Genomic DNA, 26,500 nt, shown 5'->3' with positions numbered 1-26,500 from the left:
TACTTGTAGCAATGTTCTTTTATTGAATAAATCCTCTATGGTGTTCTTCTCAGTCCTCCTGATGACTTGTGGAGGCATATGAAATCTCATTTTCCAAATGCCTATTGCTCTCTCCTCCATGCAGTGTGACCTCTGGTGTGCACTGTCATAAATTCTGTCTGTGGATGAACACTTGATGAGAGGGAATAAGCATGGAATGGATCACCACTATCACCCACTAGTCAACCACTTCCTAAGTCCTCATTGCCTGCTCTGTAGCAGACTTCAGAAATGGCCCAGATTAAGGAATCATGATTTCTCGAAGTCAGCTTGGCCTATATGTCTGCTGTCCACTAGCTGGAGATTGGATTCAAGAGTATGAAACAGTTTGCTTAAAAATTGCACCTGGCATCTTTTCAATGAATCTGATTCTAGTATCTCAATTGTTTAGGATTGTATGATGTGCTCATGTTACAGTAGTCACTTAAGCAGCCTTCCTATGCTTTAGCCCACTGATTTAAATTAAATAAAAAAATCTGAATTCACAAAAACCCACTTGTTTACAGCAAAACTCAGTACTATTCTGTTCAGCCACGTATCACTTTGAAAACCATTAAATGTTACCATTTGGCAAAAGTAATATTAGATTGAAAATATACTGCAGTGGTGATGTCAACCGATTTGCACAGTAACTGCCATACCACTGTGTGGGATAGGCTTAACGCCACTGTGCGTGAATCACTGACTCATTGACTAGCTCCCCTCAGGAGTTTTGAAAGACGTCACTAAAGTGTAGGCAATGGCATTTTCAAGACTAGCTATCAACAATGTCCTTAGCAATTATAGCAAACAAAAAAGCATCTTATATTTTCATACAGTACATTATTTACTGACATAAAAACATGACTACACATTATTTCTTATTCATTACTGAAGCTATTATTAAAGTTTTTTTTTTTTATAAATCATGGTTTCTGTTTGCCAATGTTGATATTTGCTGTTTGGTTGTACACACCTTATTGTACATCACAGATCTTTGCCACAGACTGCTGATCTCTAGAAACTAGACCTCTCTAGTATTCTTTAATAATTAATTTCTGTGGATAGAAATCCAGCAGCCGTTAAATAATTCTCTCTATTTAACATGCTGTTGTTGAATTGTAAACTAATTTTAAGTGTAAAAGCAACTACATAAACAATCAAAATTTTTGTACTTGGCATGAAAAACAACACAATAATTGGGTAATAATACAACTTTGTACATGGTAAGATAATATTATGAACTAAGAGCAATGTAGCATCAGTACATCAATTAAAATTCAATAAATTAATAATTAGAAAACATTTACAGCATTTAGCATCTGCCCTTATAAAGAGCACCTTACAATTATCTCATTTATACACTAAGCAGTTGAGGATTAAGGCCCTTGTTCAAGAGCCCAGCAGTGGGTGGTGCTAGCATTTGAACTCATGACCTTCCAATCAAAAGTACATCTTAACCACTGAGCTACACTGATTTTAAAATAGGATTTAATTGATTATAATGTTGACTGGTGTTACATTTGTTAATTTCATATTATTTCTGCATTGCAGCATGTCTTCATAGTTGCAAATCATATATAAATACACAAATTATATGTACCTCACCTCATCCATAAACCTCCTCCTTGGTCTTCCTCTTTTCCTCCTTCCTGGTGGCTCCATCCTCAGCATTCTCCTACCGATATACCCCATGTCCCTCCTCTGCACATGTCCAAACCATCTCAATCTCGCCTCCCTCACCTTGTCTCTAAAACATCCCACATGTGCTGTCCCTCTAATAAACTAATTTCTAATCCTGTCCATCATCGTCACTCCCAATGAAAACCTCAGTATCTTCAGCTCTGCTACCTCCAGCTCCACCTTCTGTCTTTTACTCAATGCCACTGTCTCTAAACCATACAACATCGCAGGTCTCACCACAGTCCTATAAACTTTTCCTTTCACGCTTGCAGATACCCTTCTATCACAAATTACTTCTGCCGCTCTTCTCCACCCACTCCACCCTGCCTGCACTCTTTTCTTCACTTCTCTAACACACTCTTCATTACTTTGAACTGTTGACCCCAGGTACCTAAACTCCTCCACCTTCTCCACCTCTTCTCCTTGCAACCGCACCACTCCACTGCCCTCATTCACACACATAGATGTCTTCCTCCTCTCTTCCTCCTCCTTCGGCCAACAGTAGCCCAATTTCCACCGGTACCCTGTTGGCTAATGATACCAGTGGCAGTCGTTCGTAACCCGGGCCTCGACAGATCGGGTATGAATATCTTTTCCGTGCTCCGCATGTTTGATTTGGCACGTTTTACACTGGATGCCCTTTCTAACGCAATCCTCCCCATTTATCCGGGCTTGGGACCTTGTGCGGGGCTTGTGCAAACCTAATGGCTGGGTTATTTAAATATTTCAGACATTATCAGCAAAACTTGTTTTCTTGAATTACAGAGATTTTACAGTTTGTTAAAGACTAAGTTTTTACAATGTGCATATAGGATTTTTTAAAGAATATGCTTATTAAAAGTTATGATAACTGCTATTTTGCGGCATTTTTCATCTAGTCAATAAGTAGTTCTGTTCACTTGGAGATAATAGGCATTGTGCATGTTAGTGCTTATTGGCAGAAACTTCTCCAAATGGGAGAGAAAGACACTTTCGTAAACACGGCCCTCTTAAAACTACATTATGGTCATTAAACACTGGCTTTATCTCCTTTTTTTAATGACTGTTATTACATATGAATATTTATGAGCTTTTCCTAATCCATGTGGTGCTTGCATCAGCAACTAGCTGCTGGTGTAATTGGAAAAGTATTTTTCCTGATTTCATTGCTTGTCTGTAAAGTCGCATTAGGCGGCTTTTACAAAAAGCCTTTGGCCAGGCCCAGGAAACCAAACACTGGCTTTTGTGGGGTGTCTAAGCATAAATGGCTAGTGCCATTAAAAACCAGACAATGTAATTCATTATGAAGATGTTTTATCTTTTAGCTTGTCCAAAGTAGCTACATTTAGCTTTGATGAAAGCTTGAACATCTCATTGCACTCTCTCACCAGATTCACAATGAAGTCATCTGAAATAGATGTACCTTGTCAAAAGAGAATTTGTGACATATTTTTTTCCTAATGTGCTTTAGACCATCAGTTGAATTGTGTCAAGGAATTGTGAGTACAGAGTAAATACTACTGTACAAATCCATATTATTCAACACCCTTTTAAGAGAAAAGTGCATTAATTCTTAAAGAAGTGAAGGAAGTCAGTCCAAAAAAATCAAGATATTCAAATGTATTTCCAAGTGCAGCCTTCCAAACAATCAAACACTACATTGAAACAGGCCCTCATTAGGACCATCCCAGAGAAGGAAGGAAGACCAAGAGCTACCTCTGCTGCAAAGGATATGTTTATTAGAGTTACCAAAAACATCAATTTACATCAATGCTTCTTGCAGTTCAAGTGATAGACATATTTCAACATCCACTGTTCAGACTGCATGAGTCAGGCCTCCATGGTTGAATAGCGGCAAAAAAAACATTACTTTAGAAGAACAACAAGCAAAAAAGACTTCGTTAGTTTGGAAAATGCCAAGAATAGACATTAGATAAGTGGAAAACTGTTCTTTGGTTTGAATTGTTTTTAGAATTCTTTCTTAGATGAACAGAGCATGAATGGATAGTTCCTGAATGTGTTGTTCCCATTGTAAAGCATGGAGAAGGAGATGTGATGGTGTGGGTGTGTTTTGCTGGTGACACTGTTGGTGACTTAGTCAAGAGAGTACACTTAATCAGCCTGGCTACCACAGCATTTTGCAGCGACATGCCATCCCATTTAATTTGCACTTAGTGGGACCATCATTTGTTTTCCAGCAGGACAATGACCCCATACACCCCTCTAGATTATGCAAGAGCTATTTGCCCAAGAAACAGAGTGATTGAGTGCTGCATCAGGTGACCTGGACTCCACAGTCTAAATCCAGTTAAGATGGTTTGGGATGAGTTTGTCAAGAGAGTAAAGAAAAAAGCAGCCAACAAGCACTCAACACCTCTGCGTACTCCTCAAAATTGTTGGAAAACCATTCCAGGAAACTACCTCATGAGCCTGACTGAGAGAATGCCAAGAGCATCTTATCCAAGCAAAAGGTGGCTACTTTGGTTGCCAGCTTTTTTGTTTGCCAAGGTTGGCATTAAATAGGATCGGTGATGTGCATTGATCTCTAACCTCAACCCCAATAAACGCCACTGGGATTAACTCGAATGCCGGCTGCACCCTAAGCTTTTAAAATTCGCCAGCATATTGTGCAGTCTCGGAGTTGAACAGATGTTCGTCCATCAGCATTTACACTCATGCTTAATGTTCTTTTCAGATACTAATCAGCCTTGCAATCCTAGTTCTACAATGCCATTTGTTTACTTGTTGATTACAAATGCTGTTTTGCCACATTACCACGTCTGTGTGATGTCTGTTGCTTTTCACACAATAAAAAAAAATGTATATATATATATATATATATATATATATATATATATATATATATATATATATATATATATATATATATATATATGTGTGTGTATTTTAGTATGCAAGAAACACAGTAAGAAATTAGCCATGCTTTTGGTATGAGGCCTCCTTGCAGAAATGATCAAACAATCCTCATGGGTGTCATTTTAGCATTGATAGTATTACATGGTCACACGCAGGCATTGCGAAGGGTTAATTATCACCACACATCCAGTAATTACAGCCGCATTATGCGACGTTGAGGGCCCACTTGTAGATGCTGCTTGACACTGGAGTGTGTGGAGCTCATCAACGTTTTCACGTTGCCAACAATAATAATTTTACATTCTTGAAACAAAAACTATTTGTCTTGTCACTTGTTGTTTTATTTTTTTCCAATCAGACACAATTTCATCTTTCGTCTTATGAGCGACTACATCAAAAGGTGTTGGGTAATAAGCAAGACTTCAATGTTTGTGCATTTTATCACTTATATATTAATGCCACCTTTGGTTAGTCCATTTAGATCCCATTTAGATTAAATGAAGCCTTTTTCTTTAAAGACTCGAACGTGCCTGAAAGAGTTAACCTATTAGCAAAACAGCATTCAGCATCAGTGCTTCAGCTGAGAGCCTCCTCTCACATTGCCTTTTACATAAATAAGAGTTCTTTTTTTTCCCTTCCTCGCTCCCCCTCTCCTCTCTCACTCGTCTCCCTCTCTCCTGTTCGCTCTCACACACACCCACACAGAAACAGTCAAATCCACTGGCAGAGGGAAAGAGAGAAAGATGAGGCAGGACACGTGAGAGAGAAAATCATTTCTTTTAGCACAGCTTTTGCACCTCTCTCCTCCTCCCTCTCCTTTTCTCTCTCTCCTTTTCGCTCTCTCTTTTCTCTCTCTCTCTCTCTTTCTCTCTTTCTCTCTCTCTCCGTCTCTTTTTCTCACTCTCTCGACCCTCTGGGGTCTGTGGGATGCTGATGAGAAGATAAGATTTAAAGCGGATCTGTGTGAAGTCTTTCCTCTAGTTCTCATTCTATATCGTGTGTCACCGATCCTCTCTCATCACTCCGCTTTAATACGTGCATACATACAGATTCCTCTCGTGAAAAAGATCACAGTAAATCATAGAGCCAGATTTTAGTGAGTTTGTGGTGGTTCAGTATGTTTATGCAGTATTGTTTCGTTTTTTTCTTCTTGATCAAAAAGGTTGAAATGGTGCCTGAATGGCCTGGGGGGGGCATGAATACATTTCCAAACCTAAGTGAATTTAAATCCATGTAATGTATTTCTTGTTGCAAATTAGAAATGCGGCCTGTGGCAACGCCAGTAGCTGCATTGACTGGCTGTAAGAAACACATTTACAGGCACAGATGTGCACAGGCAAGTTCAGTTAAGCACTATGAAATGGCCAAAGAAAGAAAAAAGCATTAAAGAAACAATAAATCACATGCATAATAAATAATGCAACATTTATTTATTTTTATTTTTTTGCTAAGCCTGGAATTCCTATATTTACTGCATATTGCTTTGATAGATGTATTGAAAGCCTAATGCTTTTGGATATGTTCTTGGCTGTGTGCTGTATCCCCCCACCATTTCCTCTTTTCTGAGAATTTTCTCACTTCTGCTGTTCTATACCTTAGTGGCTATTCTCAGCTGACCTGACAGTTGTTTGCACTCTGCTACACTGTGTATCTGACCCGTGCTTGACTCGTAGCAAGACTTTGTCACTTGGCAGGAGTATAAGAGATGGCACTGGTGTATACATCCACACATTATTTTCCAAGTGCATTCGTCTTGAATAAAGCGACTCAACCACCATTCTTTGGTTTAGGAACACAATCTTGACTCAGCTATGACTCAGTGTGTATTTAAATGTTGTAGGCAGATAAGCAAGAAAAGCTTGCGAGCAAATGATTCGTTAACTTTGGACCTACAAATGCAGGGCCATCAGAGTCAGAAACAGCTTTTGCCACTGGTCACCAAAGGTGCAGTGTAAAAAGTAGACACAGGAATCAAAAAGATTAAGCAGTGATTTGGTTTATTAGTTAATTGCTCTCCCTACAATCCATACCTAATTGCTGTTAGGTAGCTCCTCTAACTAAGCTAATTTATGTCAAAGGAGCTCACCAAGGAGAGGAACAGCTCTTAACTAGATCAGACCATGTCTACCTGATATGTCAATAAGAATTGACCACCAAATTGACTCAGACTCCTAATTTGTTATAATTATTGTCTACCTCTTTGGCACGCATAATCTAGTCTTTAGCACTTGCAAAGAGAGAGATATGGCGTGTGTGTGTGTGTGTGTGTGTGTGTGTGTGTGTGTGTGTGTGTGTGTGTGTCTGTGTGTAATCCCTGTTGAGGTCACACAGCCAAAAAAAAGTGGCCAATCTCAAGCGCACAGCATGGCAGTGGCTTCACATAAGAGACCCCTCTGTAAGCTGCCAGACCCAATTCCGTCAGCACAGACAAACGCCACATGACATCTATGAAATACCAAAATACACTACTACTATTAACAGCTGGTTTGTCCTAAATGCAATAAACAGCCCAAAACATAAAATAAACAGCCCAACGATCAAAACAACCATCAGATAACCATAGGGCAAAACAGCCGGGGAAATATCCTCTAACAATTCAATTCCATTTTAGATTGTGTAAGACGACAGGAACATTTTGACAAACCGTAGCATTGTTGCCAGGGGCATTTATAGTTAAAAATTGATGTCTCTAATATAACTGTTTCGAAATAATACCATAACCTTAGTATATGGTTTGTATAGTCTGAGCTTTACTAGCCCAAGGACCCCAAGGGTGGCAGCTTCCACCCTTGGGGCCCTTAAGTAAGGCCCTTAACCCCAGTGTCAAGGCTGACCCTGTACTCTGACCCTAGCTTCCTAAAATTGCTGGGATATGTGAAGAATTTCACTGTGCTGTAAAGTACATGTGATAAGTATAAAGTACCTTTCTTTCTATCTAAAGAATACAAAATGTTTGTTGCTTTAATACTTTTATTAAAACTAGTAGTGCACCTAAACAATGCGAAAATCAGAGATAGAAAATGCAGACCAAGGATTCGAATTGCAATCTTTTATTTACTGTCAGTATTATATTATATTAAAAAAATAATTTAAAAAATATCGTATGCAATGATCACATTAAATACTGCAAATGTCATTTAATTTGATATTGCCAGATTATATAATTCCACTTTATTCAGCATATCCTATTATTTGAGAAAGAAGATTGGGGGAGTTGAATTCCAGACCTAGGCAAGGATTTATATATAAACTAATGAATAAAAAAAGTCAAGATAGCAAAATGTGCATTCAGGATGGAAGTTTTGTCAATTCAGTGTGCTTATGTTAATACGATGAGTAAAAGGGAGGCATCACAGATTTAAGCAGGAAAGAGAATCCTCTTTACCTGTCTTTGATGAGATAACTAGGATGTGAATTTCAGCTACTTTAGTGGTAGTTAAATCTGAAAGTTTTTTTATCAGATATGTAAAAAACAAAGCACTTTTGTTTGAGTAACAGCTAAGGACTGTTTTTAAAACTAGGCTGGATGTTCAGTTTTATTTTTGTTTTATTCGGATTCCATTATTTACAATAGATATCGTCACAAAGCAGCTTTACAGAAATTCAGATGTCGATTTAAATCCCAAATGAGTGCTTGTGTGCTTGATCTTTTTTTTTTTTTTTTTTTTGGCTAAAGTCATTTAAATGCAAATGCCTTTTGCACTCTTCAGCCTATATTATTAGATTGCTAAGATCAAAGCATGTTTGATTAACTGTCAGGTTCATTTTAACCAAGGACTATTTACACTTTTCTATATAAAAGGGTACATTTTGGCTTATATTGTCCCTGGTGTGAAATTTAATCTGAAATCTTTACGTGATGTGTATGTCTGCAGATCGGGTTGGACTGCCTGTCTAATCTAAATTCTGGTGCTTCGTGCACCAATAACTGTGTTAATTTGACATGAGCCAGAAGAAAAGGTGGCAAGGAAAGATTTCCTGACATAAGACAAAAGAAATAAACCTTTAGAGAAACCAGACTCAAAAGGAACATCAACCTCGTCTAGATGTCATTGAACAGTGAAATTATAAATGACTACTCTTCCACACCTTTATGCTCTACACTACTGAGTTTGTTGAAAGGATATTTATTATGAGAATATTGTGAATAAGAGTTTTAGAAACACTAACAAACTTTATGAGAAATGTAGCTAGCAGAAGTAAACAGTACAAGCCTACAGTACACAGTGGCGGGCCATGCATTTGGTACCTGGGCCTTCAGTGGGGACTTACCCGATCAATTCACCTCTTAATACCACCACTATCACGTCGCGATTATAGAAACCATCGATACTATACAAAAACACAATATAACAACACATGGCATTACAGAGAAAGGGGCATTTCACATATGGAGGGTGAAAACCATTTTACTAAAGCAAGAAACCCAGTTAAGACTCCAAACCTCTACACTTCCACCGCAACTGTGCCACCTACATCATCTGGAGCAGTTCAGAATCAATATTTGTCTAATAACATGACAAAAACATAAAAATGTAAATAAAATACAACCTACTCACCAGAGATGCAGAATCCTAATTTGCACCGCTCCTCAGAGGCTGTAAGTCAGTGGTACCGCTCATATTCACTCGTCTGGAAATGGTGAACAAACCCTTTCCCGGGCTGAGACAAGCTAGCTAGCTTCGGGGTTGGCCGACCTCTCCTCACGATGTCTAGCTTTTATTCAAAATGGATTCTAAAGTATATCCAAGACCAAATCAATTTATTTTTCTCTGTATTCATAAAAAGGTCTATCTCAGATGTAAACACGTGTTTTGCCAGTCGAACTTGGCTGTAAAAGTTTCCCTCTGACCAACCAAACAGGGGACGGAAAAATGCTGACGCTATTCTGGGCCAGCTGGCTTGCCCTGTGAGACGAATATGAAATCTGATTGGTTAAAGAAACAAACCTGTTTCAAAAATTCTCTATGGTCAAAGAGCCAGCAGAACAGACTTTGCAGTCCCTGGGAAGATTAAATTGACATGGCAGCACATAGGCTGAAATCGGATTGGACAAAAATATCTAACATCCACATACACGTACTGGAAGCAGTGCAGCCAAGAGAAACACTACGAAATGAAAAGAATAAACTGTTGGGAATAAATTAATCATGGAATTAATATTGGAATTAAGGTTGTAAATGTAGGTCACTGCTTCTGCTAGTGTTTAGGCCAGCAGAGAAGGCTTTGCTGGCCCTAAACGCCCACCACTGACAGTACAGTATCCAGGTAAGATTGACTGAAACAGGTTGGATTATTTGCATGTCATCTGACAGAATTAAAAGTGCCAATTTCCATAAAAGTCAAAAGAATGTGCCAAAGTTGCAAGTCAATATAGGGTTAATGGTAACTATATATACAGTATATATTTGGTGATATTGCTAGCTGGATCATAATGATGAGGATGATAATGGTATTCATGACGGTACTGGTGATGATAGTTGGTAAAGAAATATTTGGATTTGATTATCATAGCTGTAATAAGCTGTGTCTGGCCTGTAGTAAGCCATATTTCCATTTCTGCAGTAGTGATGGTGCAACTTAATACTGTTATATAATTTACACTTTCAGTTATTGACTTGAGAATAGTATACATTTTATATATTGCACATAATTTATAGAAAATTTGACAAAATGTGGAATTTCACAACAATTTTTTGGCCCTAAGCAACTGCTTACACTGCTTGTACCTAGAAACAGCCATGACCGTAATAATGCGATCCCTGTAAGTCAACACAGAAGACCTTAGGCCTCTTATGATTAGCTTTTAATTGGTACCAAACTTTCTCCCCAGCCTAGTTGCTTAATTCTCCTGTTTTTAAAGAATAATGGAAGTACATAAACATATTCCTCAGGTAATCAGGGGGTATTATACTCTCTTTCTCTCTCTCTCTCTCTCTCTCTCTCTCTCTCTCTCTCTCTCTCTCTCTCTCTCTCTCTCTCTTTTGCTCTCTCTCTCCCTCTCTCTCACAAACTCTCTCTGTTCCTCTCCCTCTTTCTCTGTCATGTGCTTGATTATTTGTGGCTAAAGTAATTTAAATGCAAATGCATATTCATACACTTCAGCCTATGTTATGAAATTGCTTAGACCAGAGAATGTTTGATTAACTGTCAGGTTCATTTTAACCCAGCATTGTTTATAGTCCTTTATATTAAAGAGTGAATTGGAGCTTTCATTGTCTCTGGTGTATATTTGAATCAGTAATCTGTATGTAATTTTAATCAGTACACAGCTCAGTCAAAAAGGCATGTCTAATCTGAATTTCGGAGTCTAACGCACCTGTCGTCATGTTCGTTTGATGTGCACATGCTACAAATCTACATAAAACATCTTTCACAGGATAAGCCCATCACTGGCTATTAAATATTTTTCAAAAAACAAAATCGACTGATCAAGTGCAGTATATTCTCAAGCTTGTAGAGTAGTCTGAACATAAGGATGTTTTCCAAAATGAAATATCAGTGACGCACTATTACACATTCCTCAACTTCGCCTAACATGTATCCAGTGAATATTTCTCAGGCACTAATCCAGTTCCATTGGTCACATCTGTACATGTATTGGGAGACATTTACTAGGATATATGGTCATTGTTAAGGCTTATTCTCTCTGTGTGCGCAGTAGGGATTGGTATGAGGCGGTGATGATGGCTTTGGACATGGAGAGGACGGTGTCTAAGCTCATGTTTGACTTCCAGAGGAACTCCACCTCCGACGACGACTCCGGCTGCGCTCTGGAGGAATACGCTTGGGTGCCCCCGGGCCTTAAACCTGAACAGGTAAATTTCCCTGCATAAGGCACATGTACGGTTAAGTGATTTTTCTAAAGACACAGCTTTAGATGTAAAGGAAATAGTCAATATTAATCATATTATGGGAATACACACAAACGACACAGAGAACCTGTTTACATCCTTATGTGTGGTTAAGGACCCAATCTAACCATAGGTATAGGACATTTCAGGGGACATTTGGCTGGTCCCTATGATGAAAGCGGTCTATTTAAATTATAATATTGAAAATGCTCTTGAAGTGATGGAAGTGTGTAAATATCGTAGTAGCGTACTGACAAACGAAAATAAAACAATATACCAAGAAATATGTATATATATATATATATATATATATATATATATATATATATATATATATATATATATATATATTTTTTTTTTTTTTTTCATAGTAATTAGCACATGTATACACATGAACACATGTGCGCGCACACACACACACACGCACACACACACACACACACACACACACACACACACACACATATACTTTTTATATGTATGTGTTTGTGTGTGCGCATGTGTGTATATACATGTGCTAATTACTATGAAAGGTGCACAAACACATGACATGGTGTGTATAGGTGCAATGGTAGTCTCTGTCCATAATCCTAAAAAAAATGAAAAAAGATTTTCTATTGGTTCCTGAGGTTGAGTTTAGGTGTAGCAAAGCATTGAGTACTTTCAGGAACAAATATTCTAATGGAAGAATAATTTGTGTGTGTGTGTGTGTGTGTGTGTGTGTGTGTGTGTGTGTGTGTGTGTGTGTGTGTTAATTTTTTAAGCATTGTTACACATTTTCTAACAAACATTTTAATGGTAGGCATTGTCAATGTAAGGTCATACTGTATAATCATATAATTGTTGACATAATTTACATAATTTAATAATCATGGCTAGTTTCTTCAGGGTTACATGTTAAATTCATGTCATCATTTAGGTATGGTATGATTCAGAGAGCTCCATTCTCCCCGTAATCAACTGTAATGTAAATTATACTTGTGTAAATATATATTGCTGAAGCTTAATTTGTGAGCTACATAAATGTTAGGACAAACCATGTCTGAAGCATTAATACCAGATATTTTGTCTAGCAGAAAATAATCTGCTCTTGTGTCTACATATACATTGTAGTGTAATAAGAGGTATATATGTATAGCATTGCATTTCAATTGTATTGTATATAGCCAGAGGCACAGGTCATGGGTAAAGAACATGAGTTTTCTCATTTCTGGAAACTCCAGCTCAGATGGAGTGATTTTCTTCCTGACTGTGACCTGTGTTTTGAAAATAAATGACACTGCTGATGAGAAGTTGTGATTGTGTGTGACATAGTATGAGGCAAATAAATGTGGGTCGGTGTATGGGTGTGAGTAAAAGAGACCTTGCGATTAGAGAATCACTGACCAGGGCCAATAAGCTGGGGAACATTTCATGGTCAGGCACATGGTGAATAAAAATGACTCCTATTAAATAATGACCCTGTATGAGTCCATACTTCATATACAATCTCTCTCAAAAGCATATGCGTACCTTTCACATGTCAAACACATCATGTAATGCTGGGGGTGCAAATCCAACACAAACCAGCATTTAAACTGCAACTGTAAACCTCGCATAGATTTTTTGTAGGTAATACAGAGAGGAGATTTTGACATGTTTCATGTTTTTAAAAAGGGAAGGTTAAGTTTTTTTGTTTTTTTTTACAAGGACACCAGGTTTTTTTATGTAATAATCAATCACGTTAAATAATTTATAAAAAATAAGATGCTTGTTACAGGTCGCATTTAAATGTTTCGTAAGAGAATAAATCACCAGGTAGGAGGATTTTTCGAAAATAATGTGACAAAAAGGGGAAAAAAATGAAAACAAAACAAAGCAAAAAACAAAGAATGAGTGACTCAATGATACTGAATCACTGAGTCATAGCCTTCAGCATGTATGTGTTCGTCAGACACAGAACAATGATAAATATTAAACACTTCAGGCAATCAAAAGTTAATTTTTAAATTAATTCAAAGGTAGATTATCCAACTTTTGTAAAGTTTTGCATGTATGTTGCCATTTAGATTTTTTTAAATGCTCAATATGTGCATTTTATAATTTTACGGTCTTGTGAAAATGCATACATATATCTCTCAAATAATTTAAATGTTCTGGAGTTAATTTTATTAGCATATTTTCTTTTTAATGATCATTCAGTGGGTTCAGCGTCATCATGATGGATTTCCAGTCTATACAGTAATATCAATGTTGTATATTATTTAGACAAGATTGAACAAACAGATAAACTGCCACCCTGAACACAACCATAGTTCTCTAGAATGAAATGTTCACCTTTAATCGTGACTGGCATTTCTTTTTAACGTTACATTGTATAAAACTGACTTAGATTTTTGGCATTTTGTGTCATTTTGTGTTATAGCATTGTCACCTCACAGCGTCAGGGTCCTAAGCTCATTCTTGAGCTCATGTTACTGTTTGTGTGGAGTGTAGTGTTCTTATGTCTCTGAACTGGTTGCCCTTCAATTTCTCTTGAGGTTTCTGCCCACATGTTTTGGTGTGACATAATGTGGCTTGGCTATGATAAACTGGGTGTGAATGATGTCCCATGATGCAGAGTGTATTCCATTTTGTGCCCAGAGTTCATTGGAAAGATTTCAGAGCCATCGCAACCTTGAACAGAATAAACTGATTGCAGAAAATTATTCAATAAATTAAAACTTAAACTGTCATCGATTGACAGACAGACAGACAGATATCTATCTATCTATCTATCTATCTATCTATCTATCTATCTATCTATCTATCTATCTATCTATCTATATCAATAGATAGATATACAATATAGACATATATTCATGGAGCTGGCTTTGTGCACAGTGGCATTGTTATGCTGGGACAGGTTTGGGTCTGCTAGTGCTAGTTGCTAGTGAAAGCAAAATTTACATCCAACTTTGTGGTAACAGTTTGGGGAAGACCCTATACATACAGAATGGCTGTAAAAGGAAAGTATGCACACACATACACACACACACACACACACACACACACACACACACACACACACACACACACACACACACACACACACATACCTACATACATATTTTCCCTCCTTCTCTCATATATCTTATATCTTTGAATTTAATACAGACAGAAGACTGATCCAGAGTCACATAGTCATAAGCTAACACTTGTCTGTCCAAACCAATTACCTCACACAACCACTAAATAAATCAGTTCTGGTTGCCTAGATACCGCTCTCTTTCGACAACCCACATGCAAAGAGCAGAGTTGTGAGCTTACCTTGAAACAAAGCTCAAGACTATGTCCTGATTGAGTTTGCAAATACACAGGCGCACACACACACACACACACACACACACACACACACACACACACACACACACACGAGTAGGGGGCCTAATGAGACCTATCAACAAATTACCATTCTGCCACTTATTAAAGGCAGCCACACCATTACAGGTCTTACAGGTTTTTCATTAACTAGTGTCCATTCAATGGCATGAATCTTAAATGAGAGAAATGATGAGTGCTAAATGCTTTTGTACTCGTTTTTTTTTTTTGTGTGTGTGTGCAGTTGCACCGTCTAACAGATCTAATCATCCTACTGAATGTACTCGACTGTGAATATGTTACATATAAGTTATAATCATTTTAAATCAGAAATAATCGCCTTTTTAGTTAAAAAGTAAGGCAATATGGTTCTCACTGAGGAATCTGTGAGTGTGTGTGTGTGTGTGTGTGTGTGTGTGTGTGTGTGTGTGTGTAAGAGCATGTAGCATTTGAATCTTGCTTCATCCTTTTTTCATGGGCTGCAGCTTTAATCTGCAATCAGTTCCTGCAGTGATGTTTTTTTCCCCCTTCTGCCTCTGATAACCAAAGAAATCACTCTGGTCTTTTCATAGAGCAAACAGCGAGGTGCATGCCTACACTCTCTACCTCGTGTGTGTGCACTACCATTTTTACTCTCAACGCATGCCAACAGAATTTTTCCTAGTTTTCCTATAAGACCCTTTTTTATTCGCACTCACTCATGTGACATTAAAGGACCCCAATTTTCTTTAGACTCAGCGAATATTTTTAGACTCTTTTTATGATCTTTCTATTTCAGTTTTCAGGCTTAGAAATGTGTTTATTCTACTAAATGTAAGGCCTAATTAACTCAAAAAAAAAAAAAAATAGAACAAGCTTCAAATTGCACTGTTTCATTCCGTAAGTGCAGACACTTGATTCCAGTGACAACTTGATTGCACGTCTCTGCCATAATGACACTGGAACAAGAGTGACTGCAAAAGGGAAAATGGAGGGAACAAGAAATTAAATGGGTTCCTGCTTTCCTTGTTTCCTGGTGCTCTTTTTGCATTTTATAAAATGTCTTACTATGTGGAATGCGATGTGTGTTGTGGGTATGTGCTTTTAAAGTATTAAACTGAACATGTATTGTCTAATTTATTTTGCTGGGACAGAAACATGATGCTGTAGGCATGTAAGGAAATAATATACTATTAGAACCTAAGGCAGAAAGATGCTGCCTGGCTGTATCTAAATTTCTATGTTAACATTTCAACCCTCTTAGAAAGCTATATAAAAATAATAAGCTGAATAATTTGGGTCGATATACAAAAGCAGTAAACAAAAAGAAACGTCGTATGCATTAAAAGTATTTTGCACCAATGCACAGAATTGAAGTAGATGGATTTTATTGCAGCTGAAAGCATTGTAATGCGCTTAGTGTTTATGGTATATCTTGTGCAGTGGCATATTTATCTGGTAGACATTTACTGTATTTAATAAATCCTTGAAATGTATATTAACTTTTATGGGTGCTTCAATGCATCGCTCACTCAATGAATTCATGTGTGTGTGTGCAGGTTCACCAGTATTACAGTTTCCTGCCTGAAGATAAGGTCCCTTACGTGAACAGCATTGGCGAGAAGCATCGCATTAAACAGCTCCTACACCAGCTTCCCCCTCATGACAACGAGGTCAGTGCTCAAAGTACTGATGCATTTGCATTACATTCCAGGAATCTGCTTTTCAACCGACTATTAGCACCGAGATGAGAGATGGTAAAATACATTTTAGCATGCCTTTAATAGTTTTCTAGACTGTATGTTTTGTTCAGGTTTAGTTTTTGCTTAAAAACTCAGTTTCAGTGGAATGGGACCATGTGAAAAGATTAGAAATTCCCTAATGTGTTCATTTTCTATGTGTTGAGAAAAACCAACATATTTATGCTATGATTTGGTAGTGTGTAGAGCAATAACGAGTTCTAATATAAAACACATATTTTGTTATATACTGTATAGGAGTCCCTCAAGGATTTGGGGTTCTCTATTTGTAATTGAGTAACAGGGGTGTGAGTTTGTCTATTTGCAGGTTCAAATTGAATGAGGCAGGAGAAGGGAAGAAGGCTTTGTAAAGTCTGCTAATATGTTGCCTGTTCTTGAGGGAAACATCCACTCTTGTTGTGTGGTAGAAATTGAAAAGACTGATCCACAACAGCTATGTGGACAACATAATAGGGTTTTGATCATGAAAATTATGATGATAATGGTTATAATGATGACAAAGATGATAAAGAAATGTGCTGATGATGTCTTCAGGTGCGATATTGTAACTCTCTGGATGAAGAAGAGAAGAGAGAGCTGATGATCTTTAGCAACCAGAGAAAGAGAGACAACCTGGGCCGAGGCACCGTCCGCCCTCTCCCCCTCACCATAACTGGAGCTGTTTGTGAACAAGTATGGCAGTTTAGTAGTTCAAAAATCACTTAATACTTTGACTTGCATTAAACCTAGTTGATCTGATCTGATCTGACTGCTAATTTAAATGAATTAGTTAATAATAAAGATCTGTGTTCCTTGTTAAGCATATTTGAATTGAGTCTTTGTATTGTTGCATGCATTGTACTTTTTCTTATCTCATAGTGTGGAGGCCAAATAAACGGAGGTGATATTGCTGTATTTGCCTCACGAGTGGGTCACGGATTATGCTGGCATCCTCACTGCTTTGTGTGCTGCATGTGTGCCGAGTTGCTGGTGGATCTAATCTATTTCCATCAGGATGGAAAGATCTATTGTGGCCGCCACCACGCTGAGCGGCTCAAACCACGCTGTTCAGCTTGTGATGAGGTCAGTCCAACAAGTTCAGCTTTCAAGCTGTGTTAATCGAGCAGTTTTAGAACAGTTCTAATCCTCTCAACTGACCCCAAGCTTAATTAAACTCCAAACTCCACTACTCAACCTCCCTGATCTCCTTTAAACTCAAAACCATAATCATTAACAAAATCTCTAAATCTGTATAATCCACCAGGCCCTACATCTTTAAATATCCTCTAACTCATGACACAAAAAACGCTTTGGACAATTGATATTGAGGTAGGGAATTTAAGTCAAGCGTCTCTAGGTTACATATGTAACCCTAGTTCCCCGAGGGAACAAGACGCTGCGTCGTAACGCTTTGGGGCGTTCCCAAAGCGCTACGACGCAGCTTGAGTTCCCGAATGGGAAACTAAATGCTTAAGTTTTTGTTAAACAACTAAATAAATCACTGTAACATTATATATTAATGTTGTCCATTAGTGAACAGTCATGTTATCCACTGCAACAATTTAGTAAGCTAGCTACATTCATGTATCTGTCGCCACTGACTAGCTCATTTGGGATAAACTCACAATTATAAGGAACAAACTTATAGGCACTAAATTTAAACACTCTTTTATACTTTTATAAACTCTTTATCTCTGTAAAGCTGCTTCGAGGCAATGCCCATTGTTAAAAGTGCAATACAAAACAAATTTTATTTTATTTATTAAATTGAATAGATAACAACATGTGTCCATCAGTATAGTTTGCATACCCCTAGAACCGTTTTTCTGAATATAAAAAAAAAAAAAAAACGTATTAGTGCTGAAGTGTTAAATATAGGTATAGGTCTGAAGTTATATATAAGTTCTAAATACCAAAGTGTGCATTCTCAGCATTAACTCTTCACATTACGTGTGTGACTCGATTCTAAATACAGTCCTTTCATCATACAGTACATACATTATATAAATCCTTAAAACGACTTTTCCAACATATGTTCTAAATTAATTGCTCTTCTGGTAACTTTAAGTCTTTAAAGCTACTTAACGTTCAATCTGATTTGCTGAGATTTTGATTGTTATTGATCTTACAGGCTTCTTTTTCTCTTTTCCAACTTTTTTCCTACCATAGATCATCTTTGCAGATGAGTGTACGGAGGCAGAAGGAAGGCATTGGCACATGAGGCATTTCTGCTGTTATGAATGTGAAGCTCCACTAGGTGGCCAGCGCTATATTATGCGTGAGGGACGGCCTCACTGCTGCAACTGTTTTGAGTCACTCTATGCTGAGTACTGTGATGCATGTGGAAAACATATAGGTATACTGCACAGCACTCTTCCATTTTAAACTAAGTAAAAAATGTCACACCTTTCTTTTATTAAAACTATACATAACCAAAAGACCGTTCCATGTACAGTACTGATTATACTTATTAATAAACATTAAATGAGTAAGATATTTAGTTATACAGTGGGCTGTTTTTAACATGTTCTAGTCTCTTCATGTTCTGCTCAGTCTTAAACATTTTATTGTTGTATTATTTGACATTTTAACCATCAGCTGTCTAGAACACCATACCATTGTCAAAACAATGAAAAAAGTTATTACTGCAAGTATGGGTTTTTTTTGTCCTTCACACACACTTTTCTTTTATATGCCCCTTTACTTATAAAAGACCATATACATTTTCATGCCATATACGCTTTGGCTCTGGAATTCATATTCATCTGTCCCCCCTAGGCATAGACCAAGGACAAATGGCATATGAGGGTCAACACTGGCATGCCACTGAAGAATGTTTCTGCTGTGCTCGCTGCCATCAGTCTCTGCTGGGCCGGCCCTTTCTGCCAAAGCAAGGGCTCATCTACTGCTCTCGCCTCTGCAGCCAGGGAGATGAGCCTGATCTGTCAGACTCCTCGGATTCTGCTTTTCAGAGTGCTCGTTCACGCCAGTCACGCCGCAGTGCACGAATTGGCAAGCAGGGAGCAAAAAATAACAAGGCAGAAAACAGCAGGCAGCCATCATCTGGCTCAGCATCTGCAACAGGTGAGCGGCATTCAGTGGATGCAGACTCTCTGGCTGTGCAAATGGACCTGCTTAGTGTGTCCACTCCAGCTCCCAGTCGCACTCCAAATCGCACACCAACAAGAACTCCAAGTCGGACCCCAAGTCGTTCACCAAGCCTGAACCGCAAGCAGTCTGTCTGGATGAGCAGGGATGAGCCATACTCCTATGAGTCAAATCAAAGAGATCCTTCCCCTTCCCCAAATCCCCATCAGCTACGGAGCCAATGTAGCATCCGGAGCCCATATCCTCCCTCTCCTAGCCAACCACCGAAAGTGGTGAGCCCGCCAGACTCCTGGCACAAAGAGCAACAAGGAAGTAATCCCAAGAAGCCCCCTGTTATGGCAGCCCTGAGAGGCCAATCTTTTAATGAAAATTGGATGCACCACGGGCAGGAATCTGAATTCCATCCACCCAAACTGAAGACACAGATGAGTTTCAATGAGGTATCTAGTCATGGTGCTGGGTTCCTAGACAAACGCAGTGTCAGTGTGCAAGGCTTCCCCAGAGAGATGAGGCCTCCACTTGTAAGGAGTAGACATCACATTGGCCCCAGTTTTGGTGAACTGACACCCCTCGAGCAGACACCACGAGGGTCTGCAGATTCACTGGCCCTTTCTTATGCCACAGGTACACTAAATCACCCTTTTCTTAATAACATAGATTGCCATTCATTTTGATAATATCTATGAGTGTTAAAAAATACTGAAGAATAACTGCATTTAATTTTGTCCTTCTTCAGGAAACTCTTTGGATGGGACTACAAGGCGCCAGGAGCACCTTTCCCGCTTTTCAATGCCTGACTTAAGCAAGGACTCTGGTGTGAATGTGTCCGAGAAAAGTGGAATGGGTACATTAAACTCATCCATGCAGTTCCGCAGCACTGAATCTTTGACATCAGTCCCTAGACCTCTTGCTGACCTGGGAATGCCAGTCAGACTGAGGTACCCACCACAACTCTACTGGAACTCTTCTAGAGGCCTCAGCTTTGATGAGCAAGCCAAAGGTCGCATGAGTCTGGCTGGGAGCATGGGAAATGTTCATTCAGTGACACCACGACCACGGCGAGCTAACACACAAGATTCCCCACGACAACAACGGCCAAGGCAACAACACCATCGCAAAAGTAATAAAAGACACAAAGGCCACCATCGATCCCGCCGTTCACGTTCAGATAATGCCCTCCATCTGACTGCTGAAAACCAGGGTTACCCTAGTGACCCAGTTCAGAGATTTCATGATGATTTTCAGCGGTTGCCCTCGAGGATGTCACGTGACCCTTTTGGAGGAAATTACGCATGTAGGCAGCAGTTTTTCAGGCCATGTCCTCGAACCACATCGGATCTGACCTTGCAGGACCCTGGAGGTCCAAGGCTAGGGCAATACCTGGGCAGGTACGGAGAGCTGGCAGAAGGTGATGATCATTTTTGCTCCACTTGCTCCTCTTCATCAGAAGGATCCGACGATGAAGGCTACTTTATGGGAGAACCGATTCCTCGACCAGTGCAAGTGCGTTATCTTGACAATGAGGAGTTGAGGCAGCGTTATAGTCCCACTATGATGGGTGGTCACTCCCAGCTACACACACGTAGACGCAGAAAGAGTAAGAATTGCATCATCTCTTAAGGAACAGTTTATACCTTTTGTGGGTGTGGTGTGTGTCTCTTTGTGTCTAGGTTGTAACCTTATTGAAGCATGATCAGTCAAACAAGAAAAACTCGATGATGTCCTCTGGACCTTTTGTCCGCTGTTTACTGTGACAGAAGAAGGCACAAAGAAATGCATCATCTCATAATGCAGGTTGTGTGTCTGTCGGTATGTCTGCGTATGTAACTTTATTCAAATAACTTACTTAATAGATTGTAATCTTACTTAAGCATGATCAAATTATAGCCAACAAAACTTGATCATGTCTTCTGGACATTATATTCTCTGTTTACTGTGACACAAGATGACTTCATGTGTGAACAATTTGAATATTACATTAAACATTGTATATTCAAGAACACTTAAGTTCACTTGTAGAAACGTGCAATAAGGATGTGCTATGTACGGGTGGTTCGATCAAAAACAAAATAGGATTGTGGCTTAGTGTGCACTGAGAGAACTGTTTAGAGTCAAGAATTGGTATTGGTGAGTTACAATGATAACTGGCTTTCATTACAACTGTATTCTGAACTTGTTTATTCAGAAATGTCATAAACTTGTGTTACTGTATGTGTAAGGAGTGAAAGATTGCTAGCTCAGTCATGTGGCTTGATCTGTCAATACTGAATATGATGTCTGATAACAAAGACTGAGGGGGACTTGGTTTTAAATGCAAATCTTATCAGCCCTAGCTTCAAAGTAAAATTTCTCTCTTCTTTTTTTTTTTTTTGCTTTTCAAATCAGTCTCTCTATCTTTTATTGTCTACTTGAGGGCCAGTTCATCTACAACCATATACTAGTTATTGTTTCCATTGTTCTAATTGCTTGCACCCTGTTCTATTAATGACATATTACAAAAACTTACCTTTGCTTTTAAAAATAGCAATGTTTGGTATAGTCCTGTTTTAAATGCAATATACTTTTTTTTCTCCAAAGTCCACATTTTAATAATGTTATCTATAAATTACTTGTATGTACAGTGATTTTCAAAAGTAATATAAGTCATGGCTGTAGTATTGTAAATGTTCTGTAAATATAGTCTTAAATATTTCTATATTTTGTATCCTCAGAAGCATTATTTGTATCATATTGTAGAGCGTTAACTGCATGTATCCCCAGTTCATGTCTTGTATCTGAATTAAATAATATTTCAATTATCAATAACCTTAGGTCTTTATTTCTTTCCATATGAATTTGCTGGATTATGAAATTGTGCATAGCTTTTTGGTTATGAGTGGTGTTAATGTGACTGTATTTTATAAAAGTAATCAATATAAATGAAAAGACAAAGTTTTTTGTTGTAATATAATACATTTGTATAATATATATTACACAAATACTAATTACATATTATATAGTGGATATAAAAAAGTCTACACTCACCTTTTGCAGGTTTTAAAAATATAAAGACAGAAATAACAACATAAATGTCAGATTTGTATATTAATTGTGATCTTTAAACAAAATACATTTCCAGAGAAAGAGGTTTAATATTTGGGAACATTTTAAATGAAAATACCTACAACACCCTAAATTGCATAAGTCTGCAATCCCTTTCATAATAGGGGCTCTAACTGTCTTCAGACTTCACCAGTCACATTTAAAGTTAGGGTTGTAGGTAAATTGCATTCATCTGCCATACATTTTAGTGGTTCTGATTAAAACCTGATAAAGGTCAGCGGTTGCTGTAGTATTTACTTGAATGTCTGGGGTTGCATTCTATTAAAGGCCATGAGCCATAAAGAGCTGCCAAAGAAACTGTGAGACTTTCCAATTCTTGAAAGGTTTCAATCAGGAATGACTGTACTGAACGTACAGTGGAACATTGTCACAACCATCATCAATTAGTAAAGAAAATTGGGCACCACAGAGACTTTGCAAAGAGCAGGATGACCCTTTAAAGTTGATCAGAGGACAAGAAAAATCTTACGAGGGATGCTACCAAGAGGGCAACAGTAACACTGAAGAAACTACAAGAATTTCCTGCAGGTATCCCCTGTAAATTCTGCACAAGTCTGGGCTGTGTGGTATTCTTACAAGAAGAATATGCAAGCCCATCTGAATTATGCCAAAAGATTTCACCCGAAACCATGTGAGAAAATGTGTTATGGTCTGATTAGACAAAGGTTGAACTTTTTGACCATAATTCGGAAAGGTATGATTGGCACAAAGCCAATCAGAGAATCATCCAAGGAACACAATACTGACAGTAAAGAATGGTGGGGAAGGCATTAGCTATGGGGCTGCTTTTCTTCAGCTGGGCCAGGGGCACTTGTCAAGATAGATAGGAATTTTTTATTTCAACATGACAAAGACCCAGAGCACACATCAAAATCAACAAATATATGGCTTCAGAAAAGGAATGGTCCAACCAGGACCCTGACCTCAATCCCATTGAAAGCCTATGAAATGACCAAAAAAAAAGGATTTATAAAACAGAGTACATTTAATCTTTCTGACATTTATGTTGTTATTTCTGTCTTTATATTTTAAAAACCTGCAATCAGGATGTATCGAAATGTAAATAAACTGTATGTAATATTTTATGACAGAACACATTTTTTTACAATTTTCAATTCTGACTGGTCAGAAGGCGTGGCTTATTTTTATATAACAGTACAACTAGGGCATAAATAGGCAGCAGGCCCCAAATCTTTTTTTATTACGTACCTGTTTGACGCAAGACAATTTTTTGGGTGATAGATGTAAAGAAATGCACTCATTCTTATACATTATTGCAAAGGGGACATACTGGTATGGATTAGTTTTGTATGACTGCATGGTGGACTGTCACGTGTTATTCCATGCATAACAGTTTAAAAATTATGTTTTAAATTTACTTAAATGTTGTTGAAGATTATCTGTATTGAGCCATAAATTATTATTTATATTTCATATAATTATTATTAATTTATTTTAATATTAGATCAGATAGAAACACTCTTAAGCATTTAACAATTTAACATCATTAAACTTAGACAAAGTAGTAACTGTATTCATTTTTTTTTTTTTTTTGCCAGCAGCTAACACAAACATTTTCGCAAACTATATTGCAAGCTTTGTGGCTATAGAGTTATACATAACCATATATTGACTATAATTCTTTTATCGTATTAAGCTATCAAGTACATGGGAAACTTCTATATTAAGATAAGTTCAATTTAATCACATTTGCTTTAATTATGATACAATAACTATGAATATTTTACCTAGTAAAAATATGATAAAAGATATGTAAAGGTAAAAGTTCATAGTTCTTTTTAATGCACCTTTGAATGTATTAGGGCTTTTTTTAGGAAAGGAAAAATTGCAGAACTGCAGTTCAATTAAATAAATGTACATATTTAAGCAAGCCCAATTCTCAACCCACCCATAAAACCTACACTTACCGACACAAAAAGCCCCATGTTGAACAAGGTAGAAGAAAAGGAAGACATGTATATATAAATGTATAAATAAATTTAAAAAAATGCAATTAAGTAATAGAACATTTAAATAATATTTAAAAAAACAAGACAAAAAAGATAATTAAATAAATTGGCATAAGGTATATGCAAAAAGAGGAAGAAAAAAATGTCAAGGGATGTGATTTTATAAAAACTGTGATCAAATCTCTTAATCTATTTCCCAATAACTACCCGAAAATGTGGCAAAAAAACTGCAGGAGCGTGATGACAGATGCAAATATGGACTAATTTGCCTTTTTTTTTTTACAAATAATTTTTTATGATATTCCTATTGCATTAAAGTCCATGTTTGTTTCAAGCATCCCTTTAGAAAACCTCATGATAACCATTAATAATATTCTTTTGCACTGATGTAGGTTTTACAAAACAAAACATTGCTGCATAGTGAAAACAATGACCACACTAAGTTTTGCCAAAGTCTGGATAATCAGAAAAAAATTCATTTTTAAATCAAATCATTGTGGACTGTGAAAATATAACTGTGGACTGTTCACTATAGGCAGTTTGTACACATATCACAAATAACAGTATTTTGCTTCATAGTAAAATCCGTCAGACATACAGAAAGAACTGAATTATACATATACAAACTTTGTGAGATTTATTTCAACAGAAATGGGTTAACTGAAAATAGGTAGTAAAATGACAATATTAACTGTGCAATCTCACCTACTTTTCAAGTCATCTTCATTTATTTTTAACAAGTGCATGAAATGGCAAAAATTGGTCCCTATTATCAAAAGCAAGTGTGCATAGTCATGTGACCAATGCCTATATCCTGTACAAAATCAGATAGATTAAAAGAGAGACAGCAAAACAAAACAAAAAATATTACTACAGGTCACACGCATGTGTGAATGCTCCACATGGAGCCCCAAAAACATTTACTTCCCAGAACAAGACTTCTTTCAGCAGAGAACTTCATACCACCAACTTCAGTATAAAACCTTATATATATATATATATATATATATATATATATATATATATATATATATATATATATATATATATATATATATTTTTTTTTTTTTTTTTTAATATAAATCTGACCATAACCCTCAAGAAGTTTTATTTTCGCAGAATTGCTAAAATTGAGAGTATAACACCAGCTCGAATGGCCTGGTTACAAGGAGATGCGGCAGCAGGTAAAGAGGAATGTGACAAAAGCCAAGGAAAAAGCATATGAGGAGCTGTATCCGAATTTGGACACTAAGGAAGGACAGAAGGATTTGTACCGATTGGCAAGGCAGAGGGACCAAGCTGGGAAGGATGTGCTGCAAGTTTGAGCAATAAAGGATGGAGATGGAAATGTGTTGCCTAGTGAGGAGAGTGTGTTGAGAAGATGGAGGGAGTATTTTGAGCAGCTGATGAATGAGAAAAATGAGAGAGAGAGAAGGTTGGATGATGTGGAGATGGTGAAGCAGGAAGTGGATGGGATTAGTAAGGAGGAAATGAGAGCAGCAATTAGGAGGATAAAGAGTGGAAAGTTGGTTGGACCAGATGACATACCAAGAGAAGCATGGAAATGTTTAGGAGAGATGGAGGTGGAGTTTTTAACAAGATTGTTTAACAGGATTTTGGAAGGTGAAAGGATGCCTGAGAAATGGAGAAGAAGTGTGCTGGTACCGATCTTTAAGCATAAGGGTACAGACCTGCAGTAACTACAGTAAATTTGATCAGTCACACCATGATACACAGATGGTTTGAGATGGTTTGGACATGTGCAGAGGAGGGACATAGGGTATATCGGTAGAATGCTGAGGATGGAGCCACCAGGAAGGAGAAAAAGAGGAAGACCAAGGAGGAGGTTTAT

At 37.6% G+C, this 26,500-nt stretch overlaps 1 protein-coding gene across 3 annotated transcripts in view; it reads left to right on the top strand.

Annotated features, from left to right (window-relative positions):
* prickle2a (prickle homolog 2a) overlaps nucleotides 1-22,374 on the top strand; it is a 37,597-nt gene extending 15,223 nt beyond the window's left edge. Inside the window, exons 2-8 of one of the 3 annotated variants that reach the window (XM_046872353.1) lie at nucleotides 11,222-11,375; nucleotides 16,289-16,402; nucleotides 17,024-17,161; nucleotides 17,348-17,551; nucleotides 18,638-18,824; nucleotides 19,247-20,200; nucleotides 20,313-22,374. In XM_046872353.1, the coding sequence (XP_046728309.1) occupies nucleotides 11,241-11,375; nucleotides 16,289-16,402; nucleotides 17,024-17,161; nucleotides 17,348-17,551; nucleotides 18,638-18,824; nucleotides 19,247-20,200; nucleotides 20,313-21,196 (2,616 nt within the window). In that variant the 5' untranslated portion in view covers nucleotides 11,222-11,240 and the 3' untranslated portion in view covers nucleotides 21,197-22,374. Of the gene's footprint in view, nucleotides 1-11,218; nucleotides 11,376-16,288; nucleotides 16,403-17,023; nucleotides 17,162-17,347; nucleotides 17,552-18,637; nucleotides 18,825-19,246; nucleotides 20,201-20,312 lie in introns of all 3 variants that reach the window. The other 2 variants (XM_046872352.1, XM_046872354.1) reach the window with 2 other exon arrangements.
* Nucleotides 22,375-26,500: the final 4,126 nt, after the last annotated feature.

Source organism: Silurus meridionalis, chromosome 17, assembly GCF_014805685.1.
Source record: "Silurus meridionalis isolate SWU-2019-XX chromosome 17, ASM1480568v1, whole genome shotgun sequence".
NCBI lineage: Eukaryota > Metazoa > Chordata > Actinopteri > Siluriformes > Siluridae > Silurus > Silurus meridionalis.
This window is presented reverse-complemented; position numbering and strand designations above follow the sequence as displayed.